This window comes from Tripterygium wilfordii, chromosome 15 (genome assembly GCF_013401445.1).
Source record: "Tripterygium wilfordii isolate XIE 37 chromosome 15, ASM1340144v1, whole genome shotgun sequence".
Lineage (NCBI taxonomy): Eukaryota > Viridiplantae > Streptophyta > Magnoliopsida > Celastrales > Celastraceae > Tripterygium > Tripterygium wilfordii.
In genome coordinates, this window is record NC_052246.1 from 4,846,490 (window position 1) to 4,873,736 (window position 27,247).

The 27,247-nt window shown below is 36.5% G+C and overlaps 6 protein-coding genes across 6 annotated transcripts; 4 read left to right on the forward strand and 2 right to left on the reverse strand.

Moving 5' to 3' along the window:
• The first annotated feature begins 1,110 nt into the window (after nucleotides 1–1,110).
• On the forward strand, nucleotides 1,111–3,797 carry LOC120016451 (pectin acetylesterase 7-like). Its single transcript, XM_038869232.1, has 12 exons — nucleotides 1,111–1,275; nucleotides 1,368–1,450; nucleotides 1,642–1,771; nucleotides 1,857–1,936; nucleotides 2,040–2,126; nucleotides 2,220–2,344; nucleotides 2,458–2,518; nucleotides 2,643–2,699; nucleotides 2,786–2,863; nucleotides 2,975–3,080; nucleotides 3,223–3,368; nucleotides 3,484–3,797. Exons 1-12 carry the CDS (start codon nucleotides 1,164–1,166, stop codon nucleotides 3,592–3,594), a joined length of 1,176 nt encoding a protein of 391 aa, XP_038725160.1. The 5' UTR covers nucleotides 1,111–1,163; the 3' UTR covers nucleotides 3,595–3,797.
• Nucleotides 3,798–4,634: 837 nt separating this feature from the next.
• LOC120016452 (2-hydroxy-palmitic acid dioxygenase mpo1-like) lies at nucleotides 4,635–6,998 on the reverse strand. The gene is made up of 4 exons (XM_038869233.1): nucleotides 6,499–6,998; nucleotides 5,179–5,241; nucleotides 5,001–5,072; nucleotides 4,635–4,918 (listed from the first exon to the last, which is right to left on the reverse strand). The coding sequence occupies exons 1-4, from the start codon at nucleotides 6,847–6,849 to the stop codon at nucleotides 4,802–4,804; spliced, it is 603 nt and encodes a 200-aa protein (XP_038725161.1). The 5' UTR covers nucleotides 6,850–6,998; the 3' UTR covers nucleotides 4,635–4,801.
• A 1,314-nt stretch (nucleotides 6,999–8,312) lies between these two features.
• On the forward strand, nucleotides 8,313–10,049 carry LOC120016450 (protein NDH-DEPENDENT CYCLIC ELECTRON FLOW 5). The gene is made up of 3 exons (XM_038869231.1): nucleotides 8,313–8,920; nucleotides 9,015–9,494; nucleotides 9,685–10,049. Exons 1-3 carry the CDS (start codon nucleotides 8,411–8,413, stop codon nucleotides 9,877–9,879), a joined length of 1,185 nt encoding a protein of 394 aa, XP_038725159.1. The 5' UTR covers nucleotides 8,313–8,410; the 3' UTR covers nucleotides 9,880–10,049.
• A 171-nt stretch (nucleotides 10,050–10,220) lies between these two features.
• On the reverse strand, nucleotides 10,221–13,560 carry LOC120016449 (protein SINE1-like). The gene is made up of 3 exons (XM_038869230.1): nucleotides 13,189–13,560; nucleotides 11,088–12,435; nucleotides 10,221–10,825 (listed from the first exon to the last, which is right to left on the reverse strand). The coding sequence occupies exons 2-3, from the start codon at nucleotides 12,423–12,425 to the stop codon at nucleotides 10,340–10,342; spliced, it is 1,824 nt and encodes a 607-aa protein (XP_038725158.1). The 5' UTR covers nucleotides 12,426–12,435; nucleotides 13,189–13,560; the 3' UTR covers nucleotides 10,221–10,339.
• Nucleotides 13,561–20,022: 6,462 nt separating this feature from the next.
• LOC120017332 (NADPH-dependent aldehyde reductase-like protein, chloroplastic) lies at nucleotides 20,023–20,943 on the forward strand (the record flags this gene model as incomplete). Its single annotated transcript, XM_038870507.1, has 2 exons — nucleotides 20,023–20,435; nucleotides 20,513–20,943. Coding segments are annotated over 2 exons (642 nt in total), but the record flags the coding sequence as incomplete, so codon positions are not given.
• Nucleotides 20,944–21,502: 559 nt separating this feature from the next.
• LOC120017333 (pectinesterase 1-like) lies at nucleotides 21,503–22,084 on the forward strand. The gene has a single exon (XM_038870508.1). The coding sequence runs from the start codon at nucleotides 21,503–21,505 to the stop codon at nucleotides 22,082–22,084; it is 582 nt and encodes a 193-aa protein (XP_038726436.1).
• The last annotated feature ends 5,163 nt before the right edge of the window (nucleotides 22,085–27,247 follow it).

Below are 27,247 nucleotides of genomic sequence, written 5' to 3' on the forward strand. Positions count from 1 at the left end.
GGTCCAATGGTTTAGTCAGGTGCACATCTAAAGAATCTGATTGGCAAAGCATTTAGACTAACATATATGATATTTCAAATAATGCTCATTTCAAGTAACATTTAAAGTAGCATAATAGTAGCATTTCATATTTTTTACTCCAAATATCCGGAATGGAATATCCCATATTTTTTAGTCGTATTTCAAAGATACCCTTCTATTCACAATTGTGTTTGAAGATACAAATATGCAATGTTTCGGGATTCAATTGCCGGATAACTTTTTAATACAAGAAGATAATAGGTTGCTTAACTTTTTAAATATGTAAAAAAAAAAAAAAGTTTAGTGTTGCTCATATCCCTAAATCTCTTGAATGTGAACAATTTGATAATTAATTGGGTTTCTTTTACCATGTATGTAATTTGTCACAATATTTTTAATATTATAAATGATAAATGCTATTATCAAGAATCTAACGCAATATGAAAACCACAAATAGTTTAGATGGCGCTCATATGTGTGATTTCTCATAAACGTATCGAATTCGAGTCTTCCGTCTCCTTCCCATGTAATAAAAAAAAGAGAATATAACCCAATATTTTAAATCTTTGCCAAATGTACCCAAAGAAAGGTTGGCGACTGAGATTCTTACATCCTTTTTTAAAAAAAAAAAAGTCAAGATTCAAAACATGGGCCTCGTGCTCGTGCAGCTGGTAATAAAAATGACAGCTTGTCAATGCCATAACATTTAATGAGCTGTAATGAAGACTGAAGAGTATATAGATAAATTATACTAGTGCGTATACCGTTAAACTTAGTTAATGAAGGAAGGGGATGTATACATACAATAATAATATGTTCTGAAAGTGAATCTATCTATCTGTTTTTCATTGGGTTTTCGTAATCCAAAGCCATATCCAGTTAAACGACAACATGCATGTGGCGCCAGTCCCTCAACGTGTGATTACAGTTCACGTACTTTGAATTGTCAACATGCCAGTATAACCATTATGACGTGTGTGTCTAACTATGTATGTATACACGTATGTACGTAACTTTGATCCTCATGTGTCATTAAAAGCATATATATATATATATATTGTCTTATAATTGTTAGATCTTCTCTATCTATAAAAAGCATCTAGTAGCCGGTGTTATTGGTGTATTGCTGTAGTGGAGCAGAAATGGCAGGTTCAAGATTATTTTCCATTTTTCCGGTTTGCTTTCTGGTGTTACTGCTGAAAGCACAAAGTATACCAATCACATTAGTTCAAAGTGGGGTAGCCAAGGGAGCTGGTCAGTTCAAATTTCAAAATTTCTGGCTTCATAGTTTTCTAATTTGGGTTTCTTTTAGTAAGACTATTGATATTTTGTTCTTCAATTTGTAGTTTGCTTGGATGGGAGCCCCCCAGCTTACCACTTTGATAAGGGTTTTGGAGCTGGGATCAACAATTGGTTGGTTCACATTGAGGTTAGTCTCTGCACAGCAACCTGCTCTGTTTTGATTCTTGAATGATTTCACAGTTTGCCTTAGTTGAACTTCCAATCCATTCAATTAAAATGAAATAAGACTTTTTATGTGTGGAAAGTCAGATCTTTCAACAAATTAATCACTACTAATTATTCACTCAACTCTGGTGATTTCCTGGGTTGGGATTTCAGGGAGGAGCATGGTGCAAAGATACAGCGACATGCCTTTCTCGCAAGAACACAGAGCGAGGCTCATCCAGTAAAATGAAAAAAGATATGGGTTTTTCTGGGATACTCAGTGGCAAGAAAAATTCTAATCCGGGTATGACTGGAAAAATTCTTTGTTTTCTATGGTTTCTTGAGAGTGGTAAGTGATGGAACTGACTGAGCTTTACTTGGATCTGTAGACTTTTACGACTGGAACAGAATTAAAATTAGGTACTGTGATGGTTCCTCGTTTACTGGCGATGTCGAGGCTGTCAGTCCAGTAAGTGATTTGAGCTACTTTTTTTCAATATCAATTTCTTCTTACATGGGTATGTTTGATATGTGATTTTGACTTGATAATTAATTCAATTCAATTCGATTAGTCTACGGGTCTTTACTTGAGAGGAGCAAGAGTATGGCGTGCTATTATTGATGATTTACTAGCAAAAGGAATGAATAAAGCACAAATGGTAAGACGTCGTTTGATGATTCGTCAATTTGAGCACAAATATATTGCTTTACCATTGTTGTTGTTTGAGGAATTAAGAGGTTTGCAATGACAGGCTATTCTTTCGGGTTGTTCTGCCGGTGGATTGAGTGCCATTTTGCATTGCGACAACTTCAAAGATCTACTGCCTGCAACTACTAAGGTCAAATGCATCTCGGATGCTGGTTTCTTCCTCAATGCGTAAGCTCATTGTTCATTAGGACAACCTGATCATATCCAACTTTTGGACGGGAGAATTAGCAGACATGTAAATTTTCAGGGTTTCTGACTACATGATTGTTCGTTGTTTCCAGGAAAGATATTTCCGGGGGCCAAACCATTCAAAACTTCTTTAGTCAAGTAGCTGCAACTCATGTACTAATTCTCTAGTCTTCTATACTACACATCCTTTATTAAATTTACTTCCTTGTTTACAGAGAGACAGTGAAAGTCATCAATCTTTGAGTACTGATTGTTATCACGTTAAAATTTTGTGTAGGGATCGACAAAAAATTTGCCTGCATCTTGCACGGCAAGAACAACGCCAGCAGAGTTGGTAAGTAGAACTAATAGTGATGATTCTTATATTTTCTTTGCTACTTTTCTGTAGGCCTTACTGATGTCGTCTGTGTGAAATTGCAGTGTTTCTTCCCTCAATATGTCGCTCAAACAATGCGGACTCCACTTTTTATTCTAAATTCTGCATATGATTCATGGCAGGTTAGTATAATCTGCTTCCGGTAGCTAGCTTGTATTCAACTGGTTTTGCGTTCGACAGAAACTAATGTTTTATATGGGTTATTTGTCGGCATTGTATATCATTTTGTTCAGCTGAAGAACATTTTGGCACCAAGTTCTGCTGATAGTGGTAACAAGTGGAGTAATTGCAAGCTTGATCTTAAGAAATGCTCTGCTCCTCAACTCCAAACCGTGCAAGGTTACTGTTTGAATTTCCAAAGCCTAAGCTTATCGCACTCCAATGCTTGATGTTACTATCTTTCTTGATATACTGCATTTCGGCAGCTTGTTTCAAGAAGCAGACTAAAACCCTTAAACTTTAACCTTGTGATTTGGTTCAGATTTTCGAAACCAGTTCCTAAATGCGTTATCTGCACTTGGAAAGTCTCCATCGAAAGGAATGTTTATACTGTCATGCTATGCCCACTGCCACGCCGGAAGGCAGATTACGTGGTTAGCGTCTGACTCTCCAATGCTTGGTAACACGGTGAGATTGAAACCGGCTTTTATCGTCCATTGCATACTTTAAATGAATTCTCTGCGTTAATTTTTCGTTTAGGAGATCCTAATTTTTGATTCTCATGAACTGAAAATGCTTGCAGACAATTGCAAAGGCCTTTGGAGACTGGTACTACGACAGAGATGCCTTTGACAGGATTGACTGTCCATACCCTTGCAACCCCACATGCAAAGCTGTTCCTGATGATTCATGAAGTATAGATTTAGCATTTGGTAATGAATGATAATAATAATAATTATATATATATATATACGAAAACCTGAACATGTCATTATGATATGCAAGGGTTTGGGCTGCAATTGATTGTGTAATTTTATATTTGGAACCTATAGTGATGAGTTCATTAATTTATTGTTTGATTTTATTTTGTTAGCAAAAACACTTTAGATGGAGTAACTGGTCTGGAGAGTGAATTGAGGTTTATAAGGCCTGCTTTCCAGTTCCTGACATGGCAAATGAGATAACAGATGATGTAATTGCCTACATTCACCAAATCTTGTCCAACCCCAAGGAACTGTTATGACTCAAACTTCCACATCCGTTGGGACTCCACTAACCACGTGGTTTATATGGAGAAAGTTCACCCTTAACATGTAATAAGGCCTTTGCTTTAATCCAATGAGTTAGACTTCGACCTATAGTAGCTAGGCTATCTCTGTGGAATGCCATTTTCCGGCGACAAATACCCGGTGAGCATGTTTGCTGCCTGTAATTCTGAGAAATTCTCATTGGATGCTTATCGGTCCATGACTGGTGACTGCATTGACTCCACTGTACTATCGTTTTCAATATCAGCATCAAGAAAATGAGCAGCAAATTGATGCATTCCACACAGACACACCCATTCTTCTCTGAATATCAATTCTTTGATTATGATTCCGCAGCTGACAACCGTTTTGTGGATTATCTATTCCGGATGACATTGCAGTCATGAAGCCACAACTGTACAGTCCTTATGACTCACCGGGTGCTTGTCATTCCACAACTGTGCAGCCCTTTTCAATATTTTGTTTCTTAGAAGATCTATCTTGTATCTGGTATTGCATGATCACACTTTGCAAGAACTCAGAAGCTCATCTTCTTCATCATAAATGATCCGCTTACCTCGAAATGACCTGGCGAATAGGGAAATCCTAATTCATTGGGCCTTTCAATACAAGCTAATAAAAAGCCCCAATAGCAACAAGTCATGTCTTTCAATTTTAACACAGTTGCTAAATCAACAATGAAAAATTAGGGCCAACAGATAATTTTATTTCACAGAATAATTCATAATTACAGGGCTAATAACTGCTAGTCCTGCTTTGCACTTGGGAGATAATACATGGCTGTGGAAAATTTCTTTTCATTTGTATAAAGAGTTACTTAATGAGCTATATATCCATACTTCACCATTACAGCTAAGAAATTTTATTTTGCTTTCTGCCCTCGAATTCCTTAAGTTCAGCTTCAATTTTTGCTTTTACGCCCTCATGAAACCCCGGATATGGTTCATAGTCGCAGCAGAATTGCAGAGCCTGTAAGACAGCAATCACAAATCCATGTTATTCTTCAAATCAAACCAATTACTCAAGTATTTAAATGAGGGAAGAAAATCACCTCCAGCAATACAAAGAATGGTGCCATCAGAAAGGCTTGAACAAGGTTATCCAAGAGAGCAGGAGCCCGTTTCTGCAGAAGAATATTTTCAATGAGATGTATCAGATAATGCTACCAAGAACAACATTTCACAGAGGAATAAGATAATGTTGATAGGGTGACAATTTCAAAATTATACCTCAAACACTCCATGGCCGAGGAATTGTCCTGTCCAACAGAACAACTGCGATGCCAATACAACCTGAACATGTGATGATGTCAAACGTCGTTAGAGTTTGGATTTAGGTATGAACGATTAACAACTTAGTTTCCTTCATACAATCCGAAAAATAACGCATAAAATTCTACAAATTCAACATATGTAGTTATAAGAGGGTTGTATTTACAACTTCTCCATCCCCACCATGGCACCATCTCATTTAGTTTATTACTCGACTACCATGATATATCAGCAACTTCAATAGAATCTCACCTTACACCAACTAGACTTCTAAGTTAGTCCCTCGCTTGTTATGCAAATTCCTCTACTAAATCTAAATGCAGCGGAAAGCATGGTTTTATGCAATTTCTAATCATCAGAAGAATTTATGCAATTCATAAAGAGAGTGAAATCTAATTCAAATAACAGTAGGTTGTATAGACTTGACTTGGACATTTTATTTTACTATCTATCAACTACACCAACCCATCTGGCAGACTTAGCAGAAACCTCCAACACAAATACATTTATTTATAGACGATTAGTTAGACCAAGGAAATCAAAACATGCAGTCAGTTCCTGTAACTCTGTGCCCCTTAAGTCTTCAAGCCACTCAAATTCTACAACACAGGACCTTTTTGTTGTGGTGTTGGGAGGTGGTTGGAAACATTTATGCTACTATGATTTCACAAGGAAATTGTTGTCAGTTATGATAGCTTATAGTTCATGTATCAACCAGACAAACGATTTGATTGACCAATTTGTTCCCACCATAGTAGATGCACAATCCAGAGGAGAAGTGGCCCAGTTATTTATTGAAGGAGTGTATAACCTAAATCAACAAACCAACATGCAAATTTCAATCTAGGAACTGGTCATCCCAACAATAAACAAATTCCCAGACTCAAAAATTTTAGGGTAAAAATCAACTCAACCATGGCTCAGAATTTGTTTCCTAACAGAATAAGCAAGCAGGCAGGACAGACAAATCAGTCAAACTGTATTGCTGCAATAATAGCTTTGAAGTATCACCCTAGGCTCGTGGTTACTAAAAACCTCAATTTATATTAAAAAGAAAAGATCTAAACAATGGAATTCATCCAAGTTGAATGCAAAAACAGATGAGGATGGAGCGAAATCAGAAACAATACACTGCATGCTTAAATTTACCAGAAACCTATTACACACCAAAGACTTAACAAAATAGAATGAACAAGAAGTCTTATTTCCTGGGACTTTTGAGGCAGCATCCCAATCAAACAATCCAAATCAATAAAATGAACACAGAGGCAAACATACCTTCCAAGCGAGTGAAAACCCAAGCCTCATCGCAACAGAGCTGGCACCAACCCAACAAACAAGACAGAGCAAAGCAGCCAGAGACCCAGATTTCTTATCCAAACACATATAGAACAAACCGTAGAACAGAGCAAACAAGAAACCGAAATTCAATACATAGCCTTGATCAAGAAACGCTGATGGGACGAACCCAATATGGGATAGATCACAAAGAGGAGGCGTGAAGTAGAAAAGAATAAGGGCAGTGAAAAATATGGGCCACACAAACAAGGTGTGTAGCAAAATGTTAACTGGGTTTCTGTGGTATGCTCCGTAAAACGCAAAGTGCTCCTCCAGATCAAAAAGACCCATTTTCCCACTTGGGATTTTCTCGAGAAAAACGATCAAAAAGAAAAATCTAAGGCAAATCGAAGAAGACGAAGAAACGTGTTATTGAGAGCTTGAATTTATAAATTTGGTGGAACGTTGAATGTTGCTTCCGGCACATAGCTTTCATACTTATTTTCAAGGGGCAATTTGAACAATTCTGGAAACTCTAGTCGCGCAGAATTCGTCACCGTCTCTTTCTAAAAATTAATAATCTATTATTCATCCATAGAAAATGCTGTATTTTTTTAATACATAACTAAAGTAATAAAGTTTATTGAGTGGTTTAGGAACCCTATTGGTTGGTTCAGACTTCAGACTTTAGAGCTTGGTTCCTTGCGTGCCTGCCCCCAGGAATCATTGTTTCTCCATGAATTTGGTTAAAGCTTCAACAAGAAGAAGATTCACTCATCAAATCTTAGTTTTCTCCGCCAAATTCAACTTGTTACCATCCACTATTAACAGTAACAGGATCAAATCATGGGGAGACACCATCATCAAGCAACACAGCCAACAAATCTTCCTTTTTGTTTTGAACCTTCATGCGAAAGCAACTCTTCACGAGAAACCCATCTATGGTACCACTAATCTGTACTCTCCATGCAACATATGCCTAAACAAAATTAAAACTTTCACCCGAAGAGCATTCATATGTAAAAAGTGATTGAGTAGCTAAAATAGACCCTGAAAAGTGATAACACCAATCAAGCCAAAAAAAAAAAAAACAATTTGGGGAGTAAATGGGAGTCAACTTTGGCTTCCTGGGGTAGCTGTTCAAGCTTTGCCTTTGAATTTCTTCTAAAACAAACACTATAGTGTGGAAATTGAAAGCCGACTATCAGGTTTCTGGGTTTGAATTGTTCAAGATAAGATATATAATCCACTTTGATCATTGAATTAACCTTTCACCCAAAGAGCATTCATATGTAAAAAGTGATTGAGTAGCTAACATGGACCCTGAAAAGTGAAAACACCAATCAAGCGAAAAAAATGTACTTTGGGGAGTAAATGGGAGCCAACTTTGGCTTCTTGAAATATGTATGGTTGTATGTATATCTGTCTCAAATTATCAGAATGCTATTTATATGAAAGACTGCGTCTACCACCCGGATCAGTTATTTATTGCATCAGTCACATATAGCCAGTTGGGCTTCTTGATCATAATAAACCACCCAGGTTAGGCCCTGTCTTGTATTGCTTGGCCTTCAAAGTACATGGTATTATATCAGCCCACTACCCATTGCACAATGCACCATTGGGTTCCCCGTGTGTTTTCACTTTTGAGTTCACATCAGGGGGAAAAATCAGCCTCTTTTTTTTTCCTGACTATATTTTTTGCCTTATCAAGAGAAACTGCAGAATGCATGATTACCATATCTGTTTTCAACCAGAACCAACCAAAACCACTAGCTTCGTTATCTACATGAAGGTCAAGTAAGGATAAGTGGCCCCTCTGTCTCCATAATGTGCAAAGAAGGCAACTCATCATCCTGCCTAGTGATGCCAAAATATAAGCTTGAGAAGATACTAACAATGGAAAAGAAGCATGACTATGGCTTACACTTCACTTTTCTCACCCAATCTCACTTATGTCTCCTCTACCAGACCAACTAGACCTGCAATTCCTTTCAATTCTTTCAGTCCTTTTACTCCTTTTCAATATAGCAAGAGGTGTAGAGAATCATCTATCCCATCAGTGGCTTCAATCCCATTTCAGCCAATTAATGTAGACTACTTACAAGAAGAGTTCAGTGGCCATGGTGTCACCTTTGAAGGCCTCGGTGACAGCTGCGTCGCCAAAATGGTGATGGAGAGTGGGAACACGGTCACACTTATGCTCCCAAGTGGTTTGATAACATCTTACAAGGCTTGTATGTGGCATGGAGGCGTAGTTGAGCTACTGCATACATCGGTCTCCGAGGGAGAGAATGGTGAGGCTGTCATAGAAGGAGGTGTGTCCTTAGCCTTCAGTTTTGCAGGAGACAAGGAAGATATTTGGTCTCCAAGTAATTGGGTTCTCAAGGATATTAGAGGGGATTCTCAAGAGTCTATTCAGGTCAGCTTAAAAGTTAAAAAAAAAAATGTTTATTTCTTGATGGTATTTGAGATCATATACAAGTCAATTCAAAAGCACATATGGAAAATTGCAGGTTGAACTAATTAGTACTGATACAGAGCGTTTGGTTGATTTAAGACACATTGTGACACTAGAAGAAGATATATTAAGATCAGAGCTTGTGGTATCAAACACAAACTCTTCATCAATCCGGATGGCAGGGTCTCTTATAAGCCATCTGACAGTGAGCACACCAGAAGCAACTTATGCAGTTGGATTACTACAATCGGATTTTTGTGGCAGCCCACCATTTTTATCAGATTTCAGTATAGTTCCTCCGGACTTTGGCCCGGAAAATGGATTTGATTCTGACCAAACATGGAGTGACATGGTTATGAAAGGACTTTTCACTGGCCGGGGTGCAAGAAATCAAAACAATGCTGGTAAAGCTAAGAGCCGCAGAATAGAAACTGAAGAGGAAATGGAGGAAGAGAAACATACTTATAAGCAGTTGAACGAGGAAATGAGCAGAATCTACACGACTGCGCCTCGGCTCTTCACAGTCCTTGACAGGGTATTGCTCTTACAGATATTATAATTACTAACAAAAAAAGTTAACGACTCTTGGGTGGAATCGGTGACAAACAAGATGTACACAGACATTATCCTACATGATTACAACGTGGTTGGCTTATTATTTCTATGTTTTGCAAAAAATTAGTTTGCTTATGTGGTTGACTCATTTCTTTTTGACAATGGAACAGGGCAGAAGAAACTCTGTTATGGTTGGAAGGGATGGATTTGAAGAACTATACATGTTCAGTCCAGGCTCAAGCCATGAATTCTACAGCAAGTATACCTATATTTGTGTAGGGCAATCAGCTATGCTTACACCAATAATCCTGAAACCTGGGGAAGTCTGGAGAGGGGGGCAGCGATTGTGTAACCCAAATACCTGAAACCTTGGTGTCGCATTCGCAGGAAATAGCATCAGGGAAAAGGTTGATGTTTGAAAGAAAAATAGAGAATTAAGAATGTTATTGTAGCTATATGAGGCATTTAATACTAAACTACTTATAAATCAAGAAAATATGCAGGTAAGCAGTATCTAAACTTACAATACTCACAAGACTGGGCTTGTGTTTCTTCACGTTTGCCCCTATCCTTGATTCCTTTCATTCGTGCTAAGCGATTATAAGAACAAATCCATGGGTTAAATACATACATAGTGTGAAAAGAAACAAACTTCTGAACAAAGCAATTTATATACTTCTATGTAATGCAGAAGGCATATGCACTGTCACATAAAACAGATTTGAAATTGCTATTAGAAAAAAAATCTTAAAGGATTCAACATTGACACTAATTCTAATACCAAAAGGTCCAGAGGAAATACATATTACTACAAAAATGAGAAAACTAAGTTGGTACAAAATGATGAGGTTCATCCTGACCAAACATCCATGTCAAACAAAAAACTGCAAGTAGAACAAACAAGAGACTAGATACCCATCCAGCAGATGGCTTCCAGTTCAACCAGGCCTCTTCAATGGAAATCCTTTGAGTTTCACTTTTATTTTCAGTAGCCTCATGAGAAACTTGGACATTACCTTCAACACAAGCATTGTGACTTGATGATACCGACTCAGAAACACTTTCCAACTGCTCACCACTAGCATAGATGTTCCCATTCTCTCTCACCTTGGAGTTCTCGTCACGCGAAAAACCATTTTGATGAAATCTTGGGCTGTGCTTGTACTTTCTTGAGGATGGACGTCTGAACCTGCTGGTTTGTTTCTCCGAGAAGTCTAAGTTCGTATCAGCAGGATCCTGAAGAGAGTGAATAAGCTTCCTTGGAGTTGTGAATATGTTAATGTCATCGACATTAACACGAGAACGTGACCTCTGAAGCACAAAAGTGAGACAGCACATGCAGCGAATGAGAACAGATTGAAAGTTAAAAATTCTAAGTGGTTGGCAGTAACAAGGTTGTTTTCAGTATGCAGCTTTAAAATTTATAGCTCTGTGAATCTGATTTTTCTTTTTCACAACCAAGACCATCACAATGATTCTTGCCTACTAAAAGCTAACATTAACATGTCCTTGCAAGAAAAATTTATGGTTTGAAGCATCAAATAAGTAATTTCTGTGACAGTGAGAATTTTACCTGAGGACTAGGAGTACAACTTCTAGGTAGCCCATTTCTAGGATTTCTCTGCAAGAATTCATCAAATTCTTCAGTGAAGTTCTCTCCATAATCAGTAAGTCCTTGGCGCCTCGAGGCCTCAGAAAACCCATTAGAGATGGGACTTCCCCGAGCCAATTCAGAGAACAAACCATCCTTAAGAGATATATCCACCCCTCCATTCTCGTAGCCCCAGAGCTTTCGATTCACCATTCGTTGGTCATACCCCATGTTATGAGAAGCCTGTGCAGATGAAATAGGTGATTCAACCAGAGAGTCATATTCAATAAAAGAATCAAGGGTTTGTGATTCATGTGAGACAGATGCTGGAGATAGATCACCAGAAGTCCAGGTGTTTCTCCTCCTGCTATGTCCTCCCCTACCAAAATTTGAGCCAGTGACTGAACAGCAGCCCTTCTCAAGTTTTGATTCTTTCTCTGAAGCAATTTTCTTTGCTGTCTGCAAGGCTTCAAAAGCTGCCCCTCTGACATAAGCCATTTGATCAGATTGACATTTCTCCATCTCCTCAATTATCAAGTTAAGCTCTGAAAATATACCACGTGGGTCTAAACACTTCATCAAAAAATTCACCATTTGAATTGCGGATAATCGCTTCTGAGAATTCCCTTCAACAACCCCAGCATTCAATATTCGTAAACCTGATTGTATTAGCAATCTTGCATATGCTTCAACAATGAGAGCATTGTGCTTCGCCAGAGCCATAGCCAACCCAATATGAGAATTGGTTTGAGAGGATTTCTCCTCCAAAGCCCCAGCCACATTCTGACAAACTCTATTCACCATCTCATCTGATGCAAACCGCCAATTATCTGTGTCCAAAAGAGCCTTTAAGCAGAGGGCAGCCCCAGAGCTTAGGCTTTCTTGGGAAACCAAGAGAGAATCTGAAAGAGGCTTACAAAGAGAGTGGATTATGTCCCTCTTCTTGTCCTCTGGTGTACTTGGGTCAATCCCATATCTTGCAATAGCGGGGACAACCTTTGAGCATGCTTGTTGAAGGGGAAAAGATCCTGCACTGGAAGCCAAAGTCTTGAGAATGGTTACCATGATGCTATCTATTTGTGGAACAATATTAGGACCATGGATCCGGGCTAAAACTTCATAGAGTGAAATTGTATACTCCCCCGACACAGAACCAGAATCTTTGGTCTCAGAAACTTGGGCAAGAAAGACCGGGATTGCCTTTGAATCCAAGTCTTTCACATATGACTTCAATGCTTTCATGGCTAATTTACGACTATCAGCATCTTTGCGGAGATTTGCTAATTCTCGTCTCAGCACTGGGTTGATATTTCTACCCATTTCTGAGAACCTAAAACAACGAACAACAAAAAGACAATCACTAATTTAGATCCTTCTATTGTGAATTCCTGAGGTCGAAATACACCAACAATATCTTTCCTTAATTTATTCAAAATTCCGGCCAAATGATGAAGAATATTGACATATTTCTCTGTCAAATTCAATCCTGAACTTTGAAAAGCATGGAATGTAATTATTACTTCTGTTCAAGCTAAGCTAAACTGGTCATGAATTTTTAGGGTTACCTAGATTGTACATGTTTCTTTGACTGATCTATGAAGCAGAAAGTGTGAGTCTTTCACATCTAACTTAGATGATTTTGTATAAAACTAAGAAAAATGAACTAAATGACTGATGTAAATTGAAATTGAAAAGCACAAAGCCGCTGCCTTTTGGATAAATTACCAAAAAGAATGACATTAAGAAGTATTATCCTCAAGTCTGTGCAAAGAACGCGCTTTTGCATCAAGAAAACATAAAAGGAACCAAATCTTGACAACAAAAATGAATCTACAAAGCCATAATTTCAATATAGGGGCATTTCAGATTTCATAACACAAAAATCTAAAATATACAAAATATGAGCTACATTTTTTCGACACCAAGCTAGCTCTGTGAGAGAGTTCTTCAAAAAAGGAAAGGGTAATTAAACCCTAATTCGCAAATGGGTAGATCAGATTTAGTCTAGAAACAACACCCAATTCATAGAGAAACAAAAAGATCAAAACATAATCGAAAAAATAAATAAATAAATAAACCCCACCTCTGTTTACAGCTCTTTTATTTCTCCTTCCTCTTCTTCTTGTACCCCGTAGCAACTCTCTCCGATCTAAGTAAAAGATTAAAAGAAGAGGCTCCAAAACTCTGAATCCAAGTTCAAGAACTAAATAATAATTCAACAAACCCACAAAAAATTACAAAACCAAAAAAAAAAAAGAAACAAAACGATATCAAGGGCTTAAAAAAAGAGCTTTCTTTTACAAGGGTGTCAATTTCTCGGTCAGAAAATCAGCTAAGAGAGGAGATTTTGGTGTGCAAGTGCAATGGGGTTTAGGGTTTTCTACTTTCTTTTCTTTTTCTTTTTTTTCTGAATTTTCCATTAAATGTAGCCCCGCGTTTCATGGGATTTCTTGTACAATTTCTTTCCTTTTTTGTATTTACATGATGTGTAGTGTATTCTGAGAGAAAAAGTTGAAATTCAAATCTTTTTTCATAATTCCGCCGCAATCCCTCCTTTTACCAGGCCACAGTATTTCTTCCCGTTTGACTATTATACCCTTTTAAATCCACTAAAAAAACATTATCTATATTTTTTTACAAAATTAAGCTTTTCACAACATTTTAAATAAAGGAAAGGGAGAAATATATATTTAATATATCCTTAAAATACAATATATATGTTTTTGAATCATACAATCATCTCATTCATGTAATTTATATTTTAAATTAGTTGTGTAATTCATTATTCTGAAATATTATATCCTTTTTCGACTACTCGTGTGATTGAACTGAAAGTCAGAACGTAATAAACCAATTATCAATGATGCATAGCATAAGTAATGAAATGTGGATTGGTGGTTGAGCTCGGTACATGTTTTTCAAACTAATGGTATTGAACATCCAAAAACTCTTAATATAAAAACCCTCTTACAATTATTTTAGTGTATTATATTTTTTACGCAATAAAGATATTTAAACTGTACATAAACGATTTTTAATTTTCAATGCCTCTGGTAGGGCTAGGCCCGGCCTGGTCCGACTTTTTTGGGCCCAGGCCCGGTTTAGTTCTTCGGGCCTCAGGCCTGGCCAAACTGAGAATATGAGGCCCGGGTCGTCACTATTCATCCTCGTCCGACTTTTTTGGGCCCAGGCCCGGTTTAGTTCTTCGGGCCTCAGGCCTGGCCAAACTGAGAATATGAGGCCCGGGTCATCACTATTCATCCTCTTTGGAAATTATAAAATTATATTGTTCATCATAGGATTCGAACTTGAGACTTTTAGATAGGAGAGTAATGAACTAACCAACAAGCCAACGCTACTTCATGTTATACTTATCAACTAATTAAATTATTATCTTTACATATCACCTGTTATATTTTTAACACAATTAAATAATTTTAGTTTTACCTAATGAGTATTGATTTTAAATTTTATATTATACACATCTATAGTTTTAAATAGTTTAATTTTATACTTATTTTATAAAATCTTAGGGTCTTAAGATTTTATCAACATTTATGAGTAGATGGTCATATCATGGCTTTAGGGTTAGTGCTTAGGTTTAAGGTTTAAGATCTTTAGGGTTTAGGCCATTTAGGGTTTAGGGTCTTTAGGGTTAAGGGTTTAGGGCTTTTGGGGTTTTGGGTTTTGGGGTTTAGAGTTTAAGGCCTTTAGGGTTTTGGAGATTAAATCCACGCGGGGCGGGGTGGGGATAAATTGTCATCCCTGCTTACAATTGATTAATGCCATAATTGTACTTTAATTTTTATACAATTGAACAATATTTTATGGAGTGTGAAATATATACGTATTATGTGTATATATATATACACGTACATTGCAATAATATATATATATATATATATATATATATATATACACATGTATATTATATATATATATGTGTGTGTGTGTATGTATATATATATATTACATATATATATATGTATGTATATATATACAAATACACAGACAGTGTGCACTGTCTGTGTATGTGTATATATATATGTATGTGTGTGTATGTATATATATGTATATATATATATATATGTAAATATATACATATAAAAATAAATAATGTCGGGCTTGGGTCGGGCTCGGGCCAAAATTGACTCGAGGTGTCGGGCTTCGGGCCGAGCCCAGCCCAAAAAATGGAGCCCAGGCCTGCCCAAAGGGTTAGGCCTGGCTGCTTAGGCCCGATCTACTTTCGGGCCAGGCCGGGCCTAGGCCCGCTAGTCAAATGATGAGCCCTAGCCTCTGGTCATAAAAGGACAAAAATAAAATAAAATAAAAAAGACAAATTCCCACAAGACTTGCTTTGGATAATGTGCTTGAATTTCTCAGAGATCTAAATAAATAAAGACAGACAAAAGACGGCAGAGCTAGCGACTGTACTGTTTTAAAGATAGGGGTAGTTTAGTCATTTGGCTGAGTGAACCAAATAATATTACATATATATTTTATATTTATACCTTCCCGCCCTTTTTTCATTGGAAATTCAAAAGGAATTCTCATAATGGTGCATGTTTGTTTACATGATTTCTGACGTCGTTTTTTTTTTTTTTTGACATAAAACAAACAAGCATAGGGGTCAAGCAAATCTCATGCCCCTATGCTTGGTTGGAAATTCAAAAGGAACTCTCATAAGCCGTATTAGTAGAATTAACCCTCGTGACTTCCCATTTTAGTTTAATTAAACTTAATTAGAGCAATTACAATGGTAAATGGCCAATTGACCCAACAAATTTATTTGAAAATTGTATTTTGGTGACATGACAAATAAGGGATATGTATATGTGCATAATGGTGCATTTTTGTTTACATGATTTTTGACGTCGTTTGCTTGTTTACTTTTATTTTTGGACACAAAGCAAACAAGATAGGGGTCAAGCAAATCCCATGCCCCTATGCTTGGTTGCAAATTCAAAAGGAACTTCGATATGTCGTATTAGCACAATTAACCCTCGTGACTTCCCATTTTAGTTTCATTAAGCTTAATTAGATCAATTACAATGGTAAATGGCAAATTGGCCCAACAAATTTATTTGGAAATTTTATTTCGGTGACATGACAAATAAGGGATATGCGTATGTGCATAATGATGCATTTTTGTTTACATGATTTTTGACGTCATTTGCTTGCCTTTTCATTTTTGGACATAAAGCAAACAAACATAGGGGTCAAACAAATCTCACGCCCCTATGCTTGGTTGGAAATTCAAAATGAACTCTCATAAGTCGTATTAGTACAGTTAACCCTCGTGACTTCCCATTTTAGTTTTATTAAATAAGAGCAATTATAGTGGTAAATGGCCAATTGACCCAACAAATTTATTTGAAAATTGTATTTCGGTGACATGACACAGAAGGGATATGTGTATGTGCATAATGATGCATTTTTGTTTACATGATTTTTGACGTCGTTTGCTTACTTTTTCATTTTTGGACATAAAACAAACAAGCATAGGGTCAAACAAACCCCATGCCCCTATGCTTGGTTGGAAATTCAAAATAAACTCTCATAAGTCGTATTAGTACAATTAACCCTCGTGACTTCCCATTTTAGTTTAATTAAGCTTAATTAGAGCAATTACAATGGTAAATGGCCAATTGGCCCAATAAATTTCTTTGGAAATTGTATTTTCGTGACATGACAAAAAAGGGATGTGTGTATGTGCATAATGGTGCACTTTTGTTTACAAGAATTTTGACGTCGTTTGCTTGCTTTTTTTATTTTTGGACATAAAGCAAAAAAAGCATAGGGGTCAAGCAAATCTCATGCCCCTATGCTTGGTTGGAAATTGAAAAGGAACTCTCATAAGTCCTATTAGTACAATCAACCCTCATGACTTCCCTTTATAGTTTAATTAAGCTTAATTAAAGCAATTACAATGGTAAATGGCCAATTGGCCCAACAAATTTCGTTGGAAATTGTATTTTGGTGACATGACAAATAAGGGATATGTGTATGTGTATAATGGTGCATTTTTGTTTACATGATTTTTGATGTCGTTTGCTTGCTTTTTTATTTTTGGACATAAAGCAAACAAGCATAGGGGTCAAGCAAATCCCATGCCCCTATGCTTGGTTGGAAATTCAAAAGGAACTCTCACAAGTCGTATTAGTACAATTAACCCTCATGACTTCCCATTTTAGTTTAATTAAGCTTAATTGGAACAATTATAATGGTAAATGGCCAATTGGCCCAACAAATTTCTTTGGAAATTGTATTTTGGTGACATGACAAATAAGGGATATGTGTACGTGTATAATGATGCATTTTTGTTTACATGATTTTTGACGTCTGTTGTGAAATATTCGCAAGCGGACAAAATCGCACAAGTAATAAAGAGTGAATAGAGTATCGTCCCACAAGGATATTTTGGCAATTTCAAATTAATGACAAAATAAGCAATTAGCACACTAAAATGACTAGCAAATTGTTGATTTAGTTTTTACCTAATGCTAAACAAGTGAATTGAAAGAAAACTAAGTAAATGACACTTAAATGATTAACAAAGCAACAACCCAGAAATTTTGTTTCCAACAAAGTAAACACTAAGGTTCCTAATTTCACCACTTCTTATCCAACTAAACTCCATTGGTTCATTAATTCTCACTTCTCAATTTAGTTGTTGACAATAGATTTCCTAAATTATCCAATGTTCTATTCCTAGATACACTGAAAGTATTTTCAATAGAATCCCTGTTATTCCTAACATTCGGTTTCATATCAAAAATCCCTTAAGCATAATGGAAATCAATTAATGATTGCATAAGTCTTGAACCTATATTCCTATGGTTCATACAACCTATGTCTTCTATGGACTCTTGCAACCCTAGGTTTATCCTTCCGGTTTCAACCTAGACTAGACATCATTCAAATGGTGATCAAGCATTTGAAAGCAATAAGCATATCCACAAAAAATCAACAACATAAAAAGAGATTCAAGAACAAGAAACCAATTTCATTTAATCTTCAAAAAAGGGTTCCATTAGGACCCTTAGTTAGAGGATTAGTTCCTCATAACTAAGGAATACAATACAAAATCAAAAACGACAGTCATTAAAATACAAGAATAAAGAGAAAAGAAGGAAAAACCCCTTAACCCCCTTGCGCTTGCAACAATGGCTGCTGTAGAAAGATCTCCCCCAAAACCCTAGGTTTTTGCTCCAAAGGTAAAGTCCCCTAAAACCCTAGAAATCTAAGCTTATATACTCTCATAACTCTTCAGTCGTTCTATCTAATAAGTCTGTGCCGTTTTGAGTGGGACCATTTGGATTTAGAGTGAGATTGTTGTTTTGCTAATCTCCAGAATCCTTGCGCGATTCTGGCCGATCGATCGGATATAGGTCCGATCGATCGGACTTTTCTTCTGTCTGATTCTGCTTTCTTGATGTCCGATCGATCGGACCATCAAGCCGATCGATCGAATTTTCTCTCTGTCTTCATTTCTTGGCTCTTTTCTCTCCAACTTGCTCCTTTTCTTCCATATTCGCCCTTACACCTGAATTACACAATTAAACACTCTTTAGGCAGAAATAATCTAAAATAACTCTAGAACAATGCAAGATTTCTGTAAAATGATGCACAATTATATGAATATAATTGGCATATCAACGTCGTTTGCTTGCTTTTTTATTTTTGGACATAAAGCAAACAAGCATAGGGGTCAAGCAAATCCCATGCCCCTATGCTTGGTTGGAAATTCAAAAGGAACTCTCATAAGTCGTATTAGTACAATTAACCCTCGTGACTTCCCATTTTAGTTTAATTAATCTTAATTAGAGCAATTACAATGGTAAATAGCCAATTGGCCCAAGAAATTTATTTGGAAATTGTATTTTGATGACATGAAAAATAAGGGATATGTGTATGTGCATAATGGTGCATTTTTGTTTACATGATTTTTGATGTTGTTTGCTTGCTTTTTTATTTTTGGACATAAAGCAAACAAGCATATGGGTCATGCAAATCCCATGCCCGTATGCTTGGTTGGAAATTCAAAAGAAACTCTCATAAGTCATATTAGTACAATTAACCATCGTGACTTCCCATTTTAGTTTAATTAAGATTAATTAGAGCAATTACAATGGTAAATGGCCAATTGGCCCAACAAATTTATTTGGAAATTGTATTTTGGTGACATGATAAATAAGTGATATGTGTACGTGTATAATGATGCATTTTTGTTTACATGATTTTTGACGTCGTTTGCTTGCTTTTTATTTTTGGACATAAAGCAAACAAGCATAGGGGTCAAGCAAATCTCATACCCCTATGCTTGGTGCATCAAAATAAGGCCAAGAAATTGGTATTATTGTAGCTCAACAATTTTCATAACCCAATAAAAAGAACAGTAAAATCCAAACCATCCATGCCCCTAATCTCGAATTGTAGATTCAAACCGAATACGTGTAGATAATAATTATTACAATGTGTTATTGTTGAAAAAACAAAATCTTGAATCCATGCAAAAAAAAATAATATGGAAATAATTGATGGGCTACATGTTGCTTAAGATTGTTTAAGCAATAGATTGAAACTCAAGTGGCAATCATATTGCCAGTGGTCCCAATTTTCTTTCAATGACAAAGAAATGAATGGTTATGCAACACTTTTCTCATATATATTCATCAAATAACGACTGTGGTAGGTGTGATCACACTGAGCTTAAACCATCATGCATACCCATTAACTCAAACGTTTTGGGCTGGGCCTAAATAATACTCTCCATTAGGCCCTGTTTACCTCAATTTTCAGACAACGTTCAAAACCTTTATTAGTAAGAAGAGAAACCCTAGATTGGAGGATTAGAAATTATTAACTCTATAAATAGGGAATCTTGTTAATTAATCTTCACTCTCTTTAATCTCTGCACTCCCATGGCCACCACCATAGCCGCCGCACCACCACCAGTCTCCAACCACCATCCCTTACTCTCCATGACCGCGTTGCTATAGTCACCGGCTCCTCCCGTGGAATCGGTCGAGCCATCGCTCTCCATTTGGCTCAACTTGGGGCCAAAATCGTTGTCAACTACACCTCCAACTCTGCCCAAGCTGAACAAGTAGCCAGCGAGATCAATTCTTCTAGTCACGAAAACTCCGCAAGAGCCATTACCTTTAAAGCCGATGTCTCCGATGCTGACCAGGTCAAGTCGTTGTTCGATTCGGCGGAGCAGGCTTTCGGTTCACCAATTCATATTCTGGTTAATAGTGCCGGAGTTCTGGATTCCAAGTATCCCACAATTCCCAACACTTCTGTGGAGGATTTTGATCGAATTTTCAGGTATTGATTATAAGAGATTTTGGATGTAGCGTTTTTGTTCATTTCAATTTCATAATTCTAGTGATCGATTGTTTCAGTATCAACACTAGAGGGGCATTCTTGTGCTGTAAGGAGGCATCGTCGCGGCTGAAGCGAGGCGGCGGAGGGCGAATCATATTGCTATCGTCTTCCATTGTGGGTGCGCTAAAACCAGGGTTTGGGGCGTACGCTGCATCGAAGGCTGCTGTGGAGGCAATGACGAAGATTCTAGCTAAAGAGCTGAAAGGGAGTGGCATCACCGTGAATTTACTTTGTCTGTTCAGCTAGTTTTATGGATATTCGGTGTACCATTTTGCCAATGGTATCCTGGGAGGGAGGCTATGACCAAGGTTTATATCGTGCATTGGAGTTTATTATTAAACCGCAGTAGTTTGGGGGTTGTTAGAAATTAGATATGAGATGCATTATAATTTGCGATAAGCTAATCGTGTTTGTTCTTTATGATGAGTATGCATCTGAATTTACATGATATCGGGGTGCTCAAAGGCATGGTTTAACCAATTCTTCACATGTGATTTTCTTGTCAATCTATAATGATGAATGTTAATATGACCCTTGAAACTGAATGTTTGTATGAGTGGCGAAGTTTATGACACCTTTGATAGCCTTTCATTTTTATTTGTAGATTATGGTTCATACGAACAAGCATATTCCAAAATGTTTCATCGCTTGGATGGTAATCCATGAAAAATGTTAAAAGAGTTAGTTTGGCAATGTTTATCTCTATTTGCTTTTGCTTCTTCAAACTTAATCCTTCAATTAAGGTGCGTTTATAGTTATGGACGGAAACTTCACTAAACAAACCAGTTTTTTAGGGTTGAAATGGTGCAAAGCTTCTCTGTGTAGAGTTTGATTCAGCCTTAGAGAATTGACTCACATCTAAATTTGGTTATCTTTGGATGGTCAAGCGTTTGGTTCTCTCCATCCATGCATGATCCATCACATATCCTTCCTATAGGCCTGTAACTTCCCTTATTAAGAACATTTAAAAAGCAACTAAAACAATACTAAAAACACAGACATAAAACATGAACAAAATATTCCCAAGTCTATGCTTACTTTTACTTGCTGCTGTTCTTTGTTTGCATCAAACGCTCGCGAATGAGACGCCAAGTCCTAGTGTTGCGCCCGAACCAGAAGATTTAATCGCTCAAGCTTGTGATCGAACTCTGTACAAAAACGTATGCAAAGCCATTCTTGAATCGGACCCAGAGAGCAAAGGATCTGACTTTCAAGACTTGGGCAAGATTGCACTCCAGTTTGCATCAAAAAATGCTACTGCAATATTTGAACTGGTTCTTGATTTGTCCAACTCAACGACGAATGAGTTTGAACGACAATGTTTAGCAGATTGTTCCGAGGGTTTCCAAGACGTGATCGAACAGGTTCGTGACTCGATTGAAGCTTTGCAGTCCAAACGTTACAATGATGCTAATACATGGATCACTGCTGCCATGACCGACGCACAATCGTGCGAGGAAGGGTTCCATGAAGAACCAGGACATGATTCTCCATTAACTGAAATGAATGAATTGTTTAGCCAGATATGCAGCATTGCTTTAACCATTACCAATCTCTTGGATGATGCTGCTGCTGCTACTACTGCTTAATTGCTTCAAAAATTAGTCCTGTATTTTGTCTGTAAACCATTGCATGCGTTTTTTTGTTTTGATATACAACCATGTTTTTTAATTTCATGAGAATTCATTGGATAATCGTTTTAGATGAATTGGCAAGTTCCTGAGTTCAATTCCTTGTTTACGTTGAGTTTTCACTCAAATACCTTGTCGTTAGGAGAGAAATTTGTGTGTATGCGGATCTAACGACCCAAGTCTTGCCATATCAAATGTCGAAATGACAAATTTGTATGATGTCATTCTTAGTTAAGAAAAAAGAATTGGCAAGGAAAAGGAGATGATCCAAATAGTCACCATGAACTGCAATTTCTTTTGGTGAACAGAATTCATTGCTAGAAATAACCCATGCCCCTATGCTTGGTTGGAAATTCAAGAGGAACTCCCATTTGTCGTATTAGCACAATTAACCCTCGTGACTTCCTATTTTAGTTTCATTAAGCTTAAGTAGAGCAATTACAATGGTAAATGACAAATTGACCCAACAAATTTATTTGGAAATTGTATTTCGGTGACATGACAAATAAGGGATATGTGTATGTGCATAATGATGCATTTTTGCTGACATGATTTTTGACGTTGTTTGCTTGCCTTCTCATTTTTGGACATAAAGCAAACAAACATAGGGGTCAAACAAATCCCACGCCCCTATGCTTGGTTGGAAATTCAAAATGAACTCTCATAAGTCGTATTAGTACAATTAACCCTCGTCACTTCCCATTTTAGTTTTATTAAGCTTAATTAGAGCAATTACAATGGTAAATGGCCAATTGGCCCAACAAATTTATTTGGAAATTGTATTTTGGTGACATGTCAAATAAGGGATATGTGTATGTGCATAATGGTTCATTTTCGTTTACATGACTTTTGACGTCGTTTGCTTGTTTTTTTTTTTTTTAATTTTTGGACATTAAACAAACAAGCATAGGGGTCAAGCAAATCTCATGCCCCTATGCTTGGTTGGAAATTCAAAAGGAACTCTTATAAGTCATATTAGTATTATTAACTCTCATGACTTCCCATTTTAGTTTAATTAAGCTTAATTAGAGCAATTACAATGGTAAATGGCCAATTGGCCCAACAAATTTCTTTGAAAATTGTATTTTGGTGACATGACAAATAAGGGCTATGTGTATGTGCATAATGGTGCACTTCTGTTTACAAGAATTTTGACATCGTTTGCTTGCTCTTTTTTTTTTTTTTGGACATAAAGCAAACAAACATAGGGGTCAAGCAAATCTCATGCCCCTATGCTTAGTTGAAAATTGAAAAGGAACTCTCATAAGTCGTATTAGTGCAATTAACCCTCGCGACTTCCCATTTTTATTGAATTAAGCTTAATTAGAGCAATTACAATGGTAAATGGCCAATTGACCCAACACATTTCTTTGGAAATTGTATTTTGGTGACATGACAAACAAGGGATATGTGTATGTGCATAATGGTGCATTTTTGTTTACATGATTTTTGACATCGTTTGCTTTGTTTTTTTTTTTTTGGACATAAAGCAAACAAGATAGGGGTCAAGCAAATCCCATGCGCCTATGCTTAGGTGGAAATTCAAAAAGAATTATCATAAATCGTATTAGTACAATTAACCCTCGTGATTTCCCATTTTAGTTTAATTAAGCTTAATTAGAGCAATTACAATGGTAAATGACCAATTGGCCCAACAAATTTCTTTGGAAATTGTATTTTGGTGACATGAGAAATAGGGGATATGTGTATATGTATAATGGTGCACTTTTGTTTACAAGAATTTTGACGTTGTTTGCTTGCTTTTTTTATTTTTGGACATAAGCAAACAAGCATAGGGGTCAAGCAAATCCAATGCCCCTATGCTTGGTTGGAAATTCAAAAGTAACTCTCATAAGTCGTATTAGTACAATTAACCCTCGTGACTTCCCATTTTAGTTTAATTAGGCTTAATTAGAGCAATTACAATGGTAAATGGCCAATTGACCCATCAAATTTCTTTGGAAATTGTATTTGGGTGACACGACAAATAAGGGATATGTGTATGTGCATAATTGTGCATTTTTGTTTACATGATTTTTGGCGTCGTTTGCTTGCTTTTTTTATTTTTGGACATAAAGCAAACAAGCATAGGGGTCAAGCAAATCCCATGCCCCCATGCTTGGTTGGAAATTCAAAAGGAACTCTCATAAGTCGTTTTAGTACAATTAACCTCGTGACTTCTCATTTTTGTTTAATTAAGCTGAATTAGAGTCATTACAATGGTGAATGGCCAATTGGCCCAACAAATTTATTTGGAAATTGTATTTTGGTGACATGACAAATAAGGGATATGTGTATATGCATAATAATGCAGTTTTGTTTACATGATTTTTGACGTCGTTTGCTTGCTTTTTTTTTTTGGACATAAAGCAAACAAGCATAGGTGTCAAGCAAATCACATGCCCCTAGACCCAATAAGAAGAACAGTAAAAACCATCGATGCCCCCTAATCTCTGATTGTAGATTCAAACCAAATACGTGTAGATAATAATTATTAGTAAGTTTTATTGTTGAAAAAACAAAATCTTGAATCCATGCAAAAAACAAATATGGAAATAATTGATGGGCTACATGTTGCTTAAGATTGTTTAAGCAATAGATTGAAACTCAAGTGGCAATCATATTGTCAATGGTCCCAATTTTCTTTCAATGACAAAGGAATGAATGGTTATGCAGCACGTTTCTCACTTTCTCATATATATACATCAAATAACGACAGTGGTAGGTGTGATCACATTGGGCTTAAACCATCATGCATACCCATTAACTCAAACGTTTTGGGCTGGGCCCAAATAATACTCTCCATTATTAACTCAATAAATAGGGAATCTTGTTAATTAATCTTCACTCTCTCTAATCTCTGCACTCCCATGGCCACCACCATAGCGTCGCACCCATATCCACCACCAGTCTCCAACCACCATCCCTTACTCTTCATGACCGCGTTGCTATAGTCATCAGCTCCTCCCGTGGAATTGATCGAGCCATTGCACTCCATTTGGCTCAACTTGGGGCCAAAATCGTTGTCGACTACACCTCCAACTCTGCCGGTCTGCCCAAGCTGAACAAGTAGCCACTGAGATCAATTCTTATGGTCACTAAAATTCCGCAAGAGCCATTACCTTTAAAGCCGATGTCTCCAATTCTGACCAGGTCAAGTCACTGCTCGATTCGGGGAAGCAGGCTTTCGGTTCACCAGTTCATATTCTGGTTAATTGTTGTTGGGTCTTAATTTAACCTTACTAGCAAGTGTACTAGTCGGCGACTACAGTACAATGATAAGCAAGGGTCGAATCCACAGGGACGAAGTTATGTCTAATCCAAAAGTATACTTGCATGTATGTATGGACAATGCAAACAAAGTAAAGATCAACTCAAGTTTGTTTGGTTCAGTAATTAACTAAGGACAAGCAAACAGTAAAGCATTTTTGACGTTTTCTTGGAATAAGGATGCAAATCGAGCTAATGCAATTTATAACTAAACAAGCTAAAAGAAATGGAATAAGATTCAAGATGAAAAAGAAGCACCAAGGCTTGGGAATCAACCAAGGGTCACTGATTTGCAACAAAACTGATTCACACACATCAATAACAATCCGGGAATAACGAACCCGTACCTAGGTCGGTACTAGCGCACCTAGGTCAAATCTCCCTAAAATCAATTACTAGCCATGTCATTTCAAGTCAATCACGTCTCTCAATACAATCATATCAGCAAAACACATATCCCAATACAACCACATCAGTAAAACACAAATTTCTATACATTATTCATTCTCACCCAATATGAAGGCTAACAAAATTACATCAAAACACATAATCCCAATATAGTCACATCAACAAAACTCGTCTCTCAATACAACCATATCAATAAAACACATTTTTCAATACAACCACATCAGCAAAAGACAACATATTTGTTGGTCCAATAACAATTTACCATTGCAAGTACCCTAATGACACTATATAAATTTGTCATTTACCATTTGATGTAGGCTTAAATTTGAGACTTCATGCCCATGCATAAAAGATTTTTCTATTTGACAACAAGATAAATTAATTTAAAGCTCAACAAAGGAAAAAAAATCATGTCACGCAAAGGCAGATCTGCCACACAATATGAAAATTAGCTCATTCTCGTGTGTAATGCTTTCATAGCCTTGTTGATAAGCCATTATTGGAGATATCAATTCAATGAGTGTTGCTTGCTTTTAATTCAAGCTATGTTTTTGGTGATTTGGATGTTTTATTTCTTGAAGCTATTATTAGTGATTATTGTGTCTTATAAATAACTCAAAAAAAAATTCAAGGTCATTGCCTTCGAACCCAACTATTTAATTGTGCTTGGCCTAGTGAATTTGGATCCTGGATCCGCCACTGATTCCACATGTGGAGATAGTAAATTAGAGATAGTAAATGTACGATTTGCTTAGTTATTTGTTTGCTCATCCTTACTATTGCAATAGAAGTTTCACTTGTTCACATAAATAAGTCAAATAATGACCTCTCTCTATGTTAAAGTCGTGAAGAGGATTTTTTATGGCCAAGTAATGCACTTCATTTGTTGTTATATTATTACTGGAATAATTGTTGGCATAGTGTTTGATAGATAATTTGAACAGTAGTATATAGTGTAGATAATAAATGATAGCATATATGGTTATTGAAATTTGGGTGTTGCTTTTGTTGGTAGGATATATGGTGTTAAAATTTTCGTGTAAATTACATGCAGGAGTATTATGCATTAAAGTTGTTATTTATGCTAATAAATTGTAAAATAAATAATAATTTTTAAAAAATATATTAATAATTATTTAAAGAATTTATATTGACAAAATAATTATTACTAATATTTAAGAAACTGCCAACTATTACCATTTATGTAATTATGTGTTCTGATTAATTTGGTATCTCACCTTTACTCTCAAGCAAAATTTAATTCAATCAAAATAAATATTTTGGCTGCACATTAAAATGTAATTAATATTTATTCCATCTTTTGTATCAATCTTGGGGCACTGCACAATTTTTGGGTTCTGCAATTGGTCCAAATCGGGGGCATTGTCGTCCAGAGCAATGATAATTGAGGGTATGCAAGTAAATGACATGTTAAATGGTCTT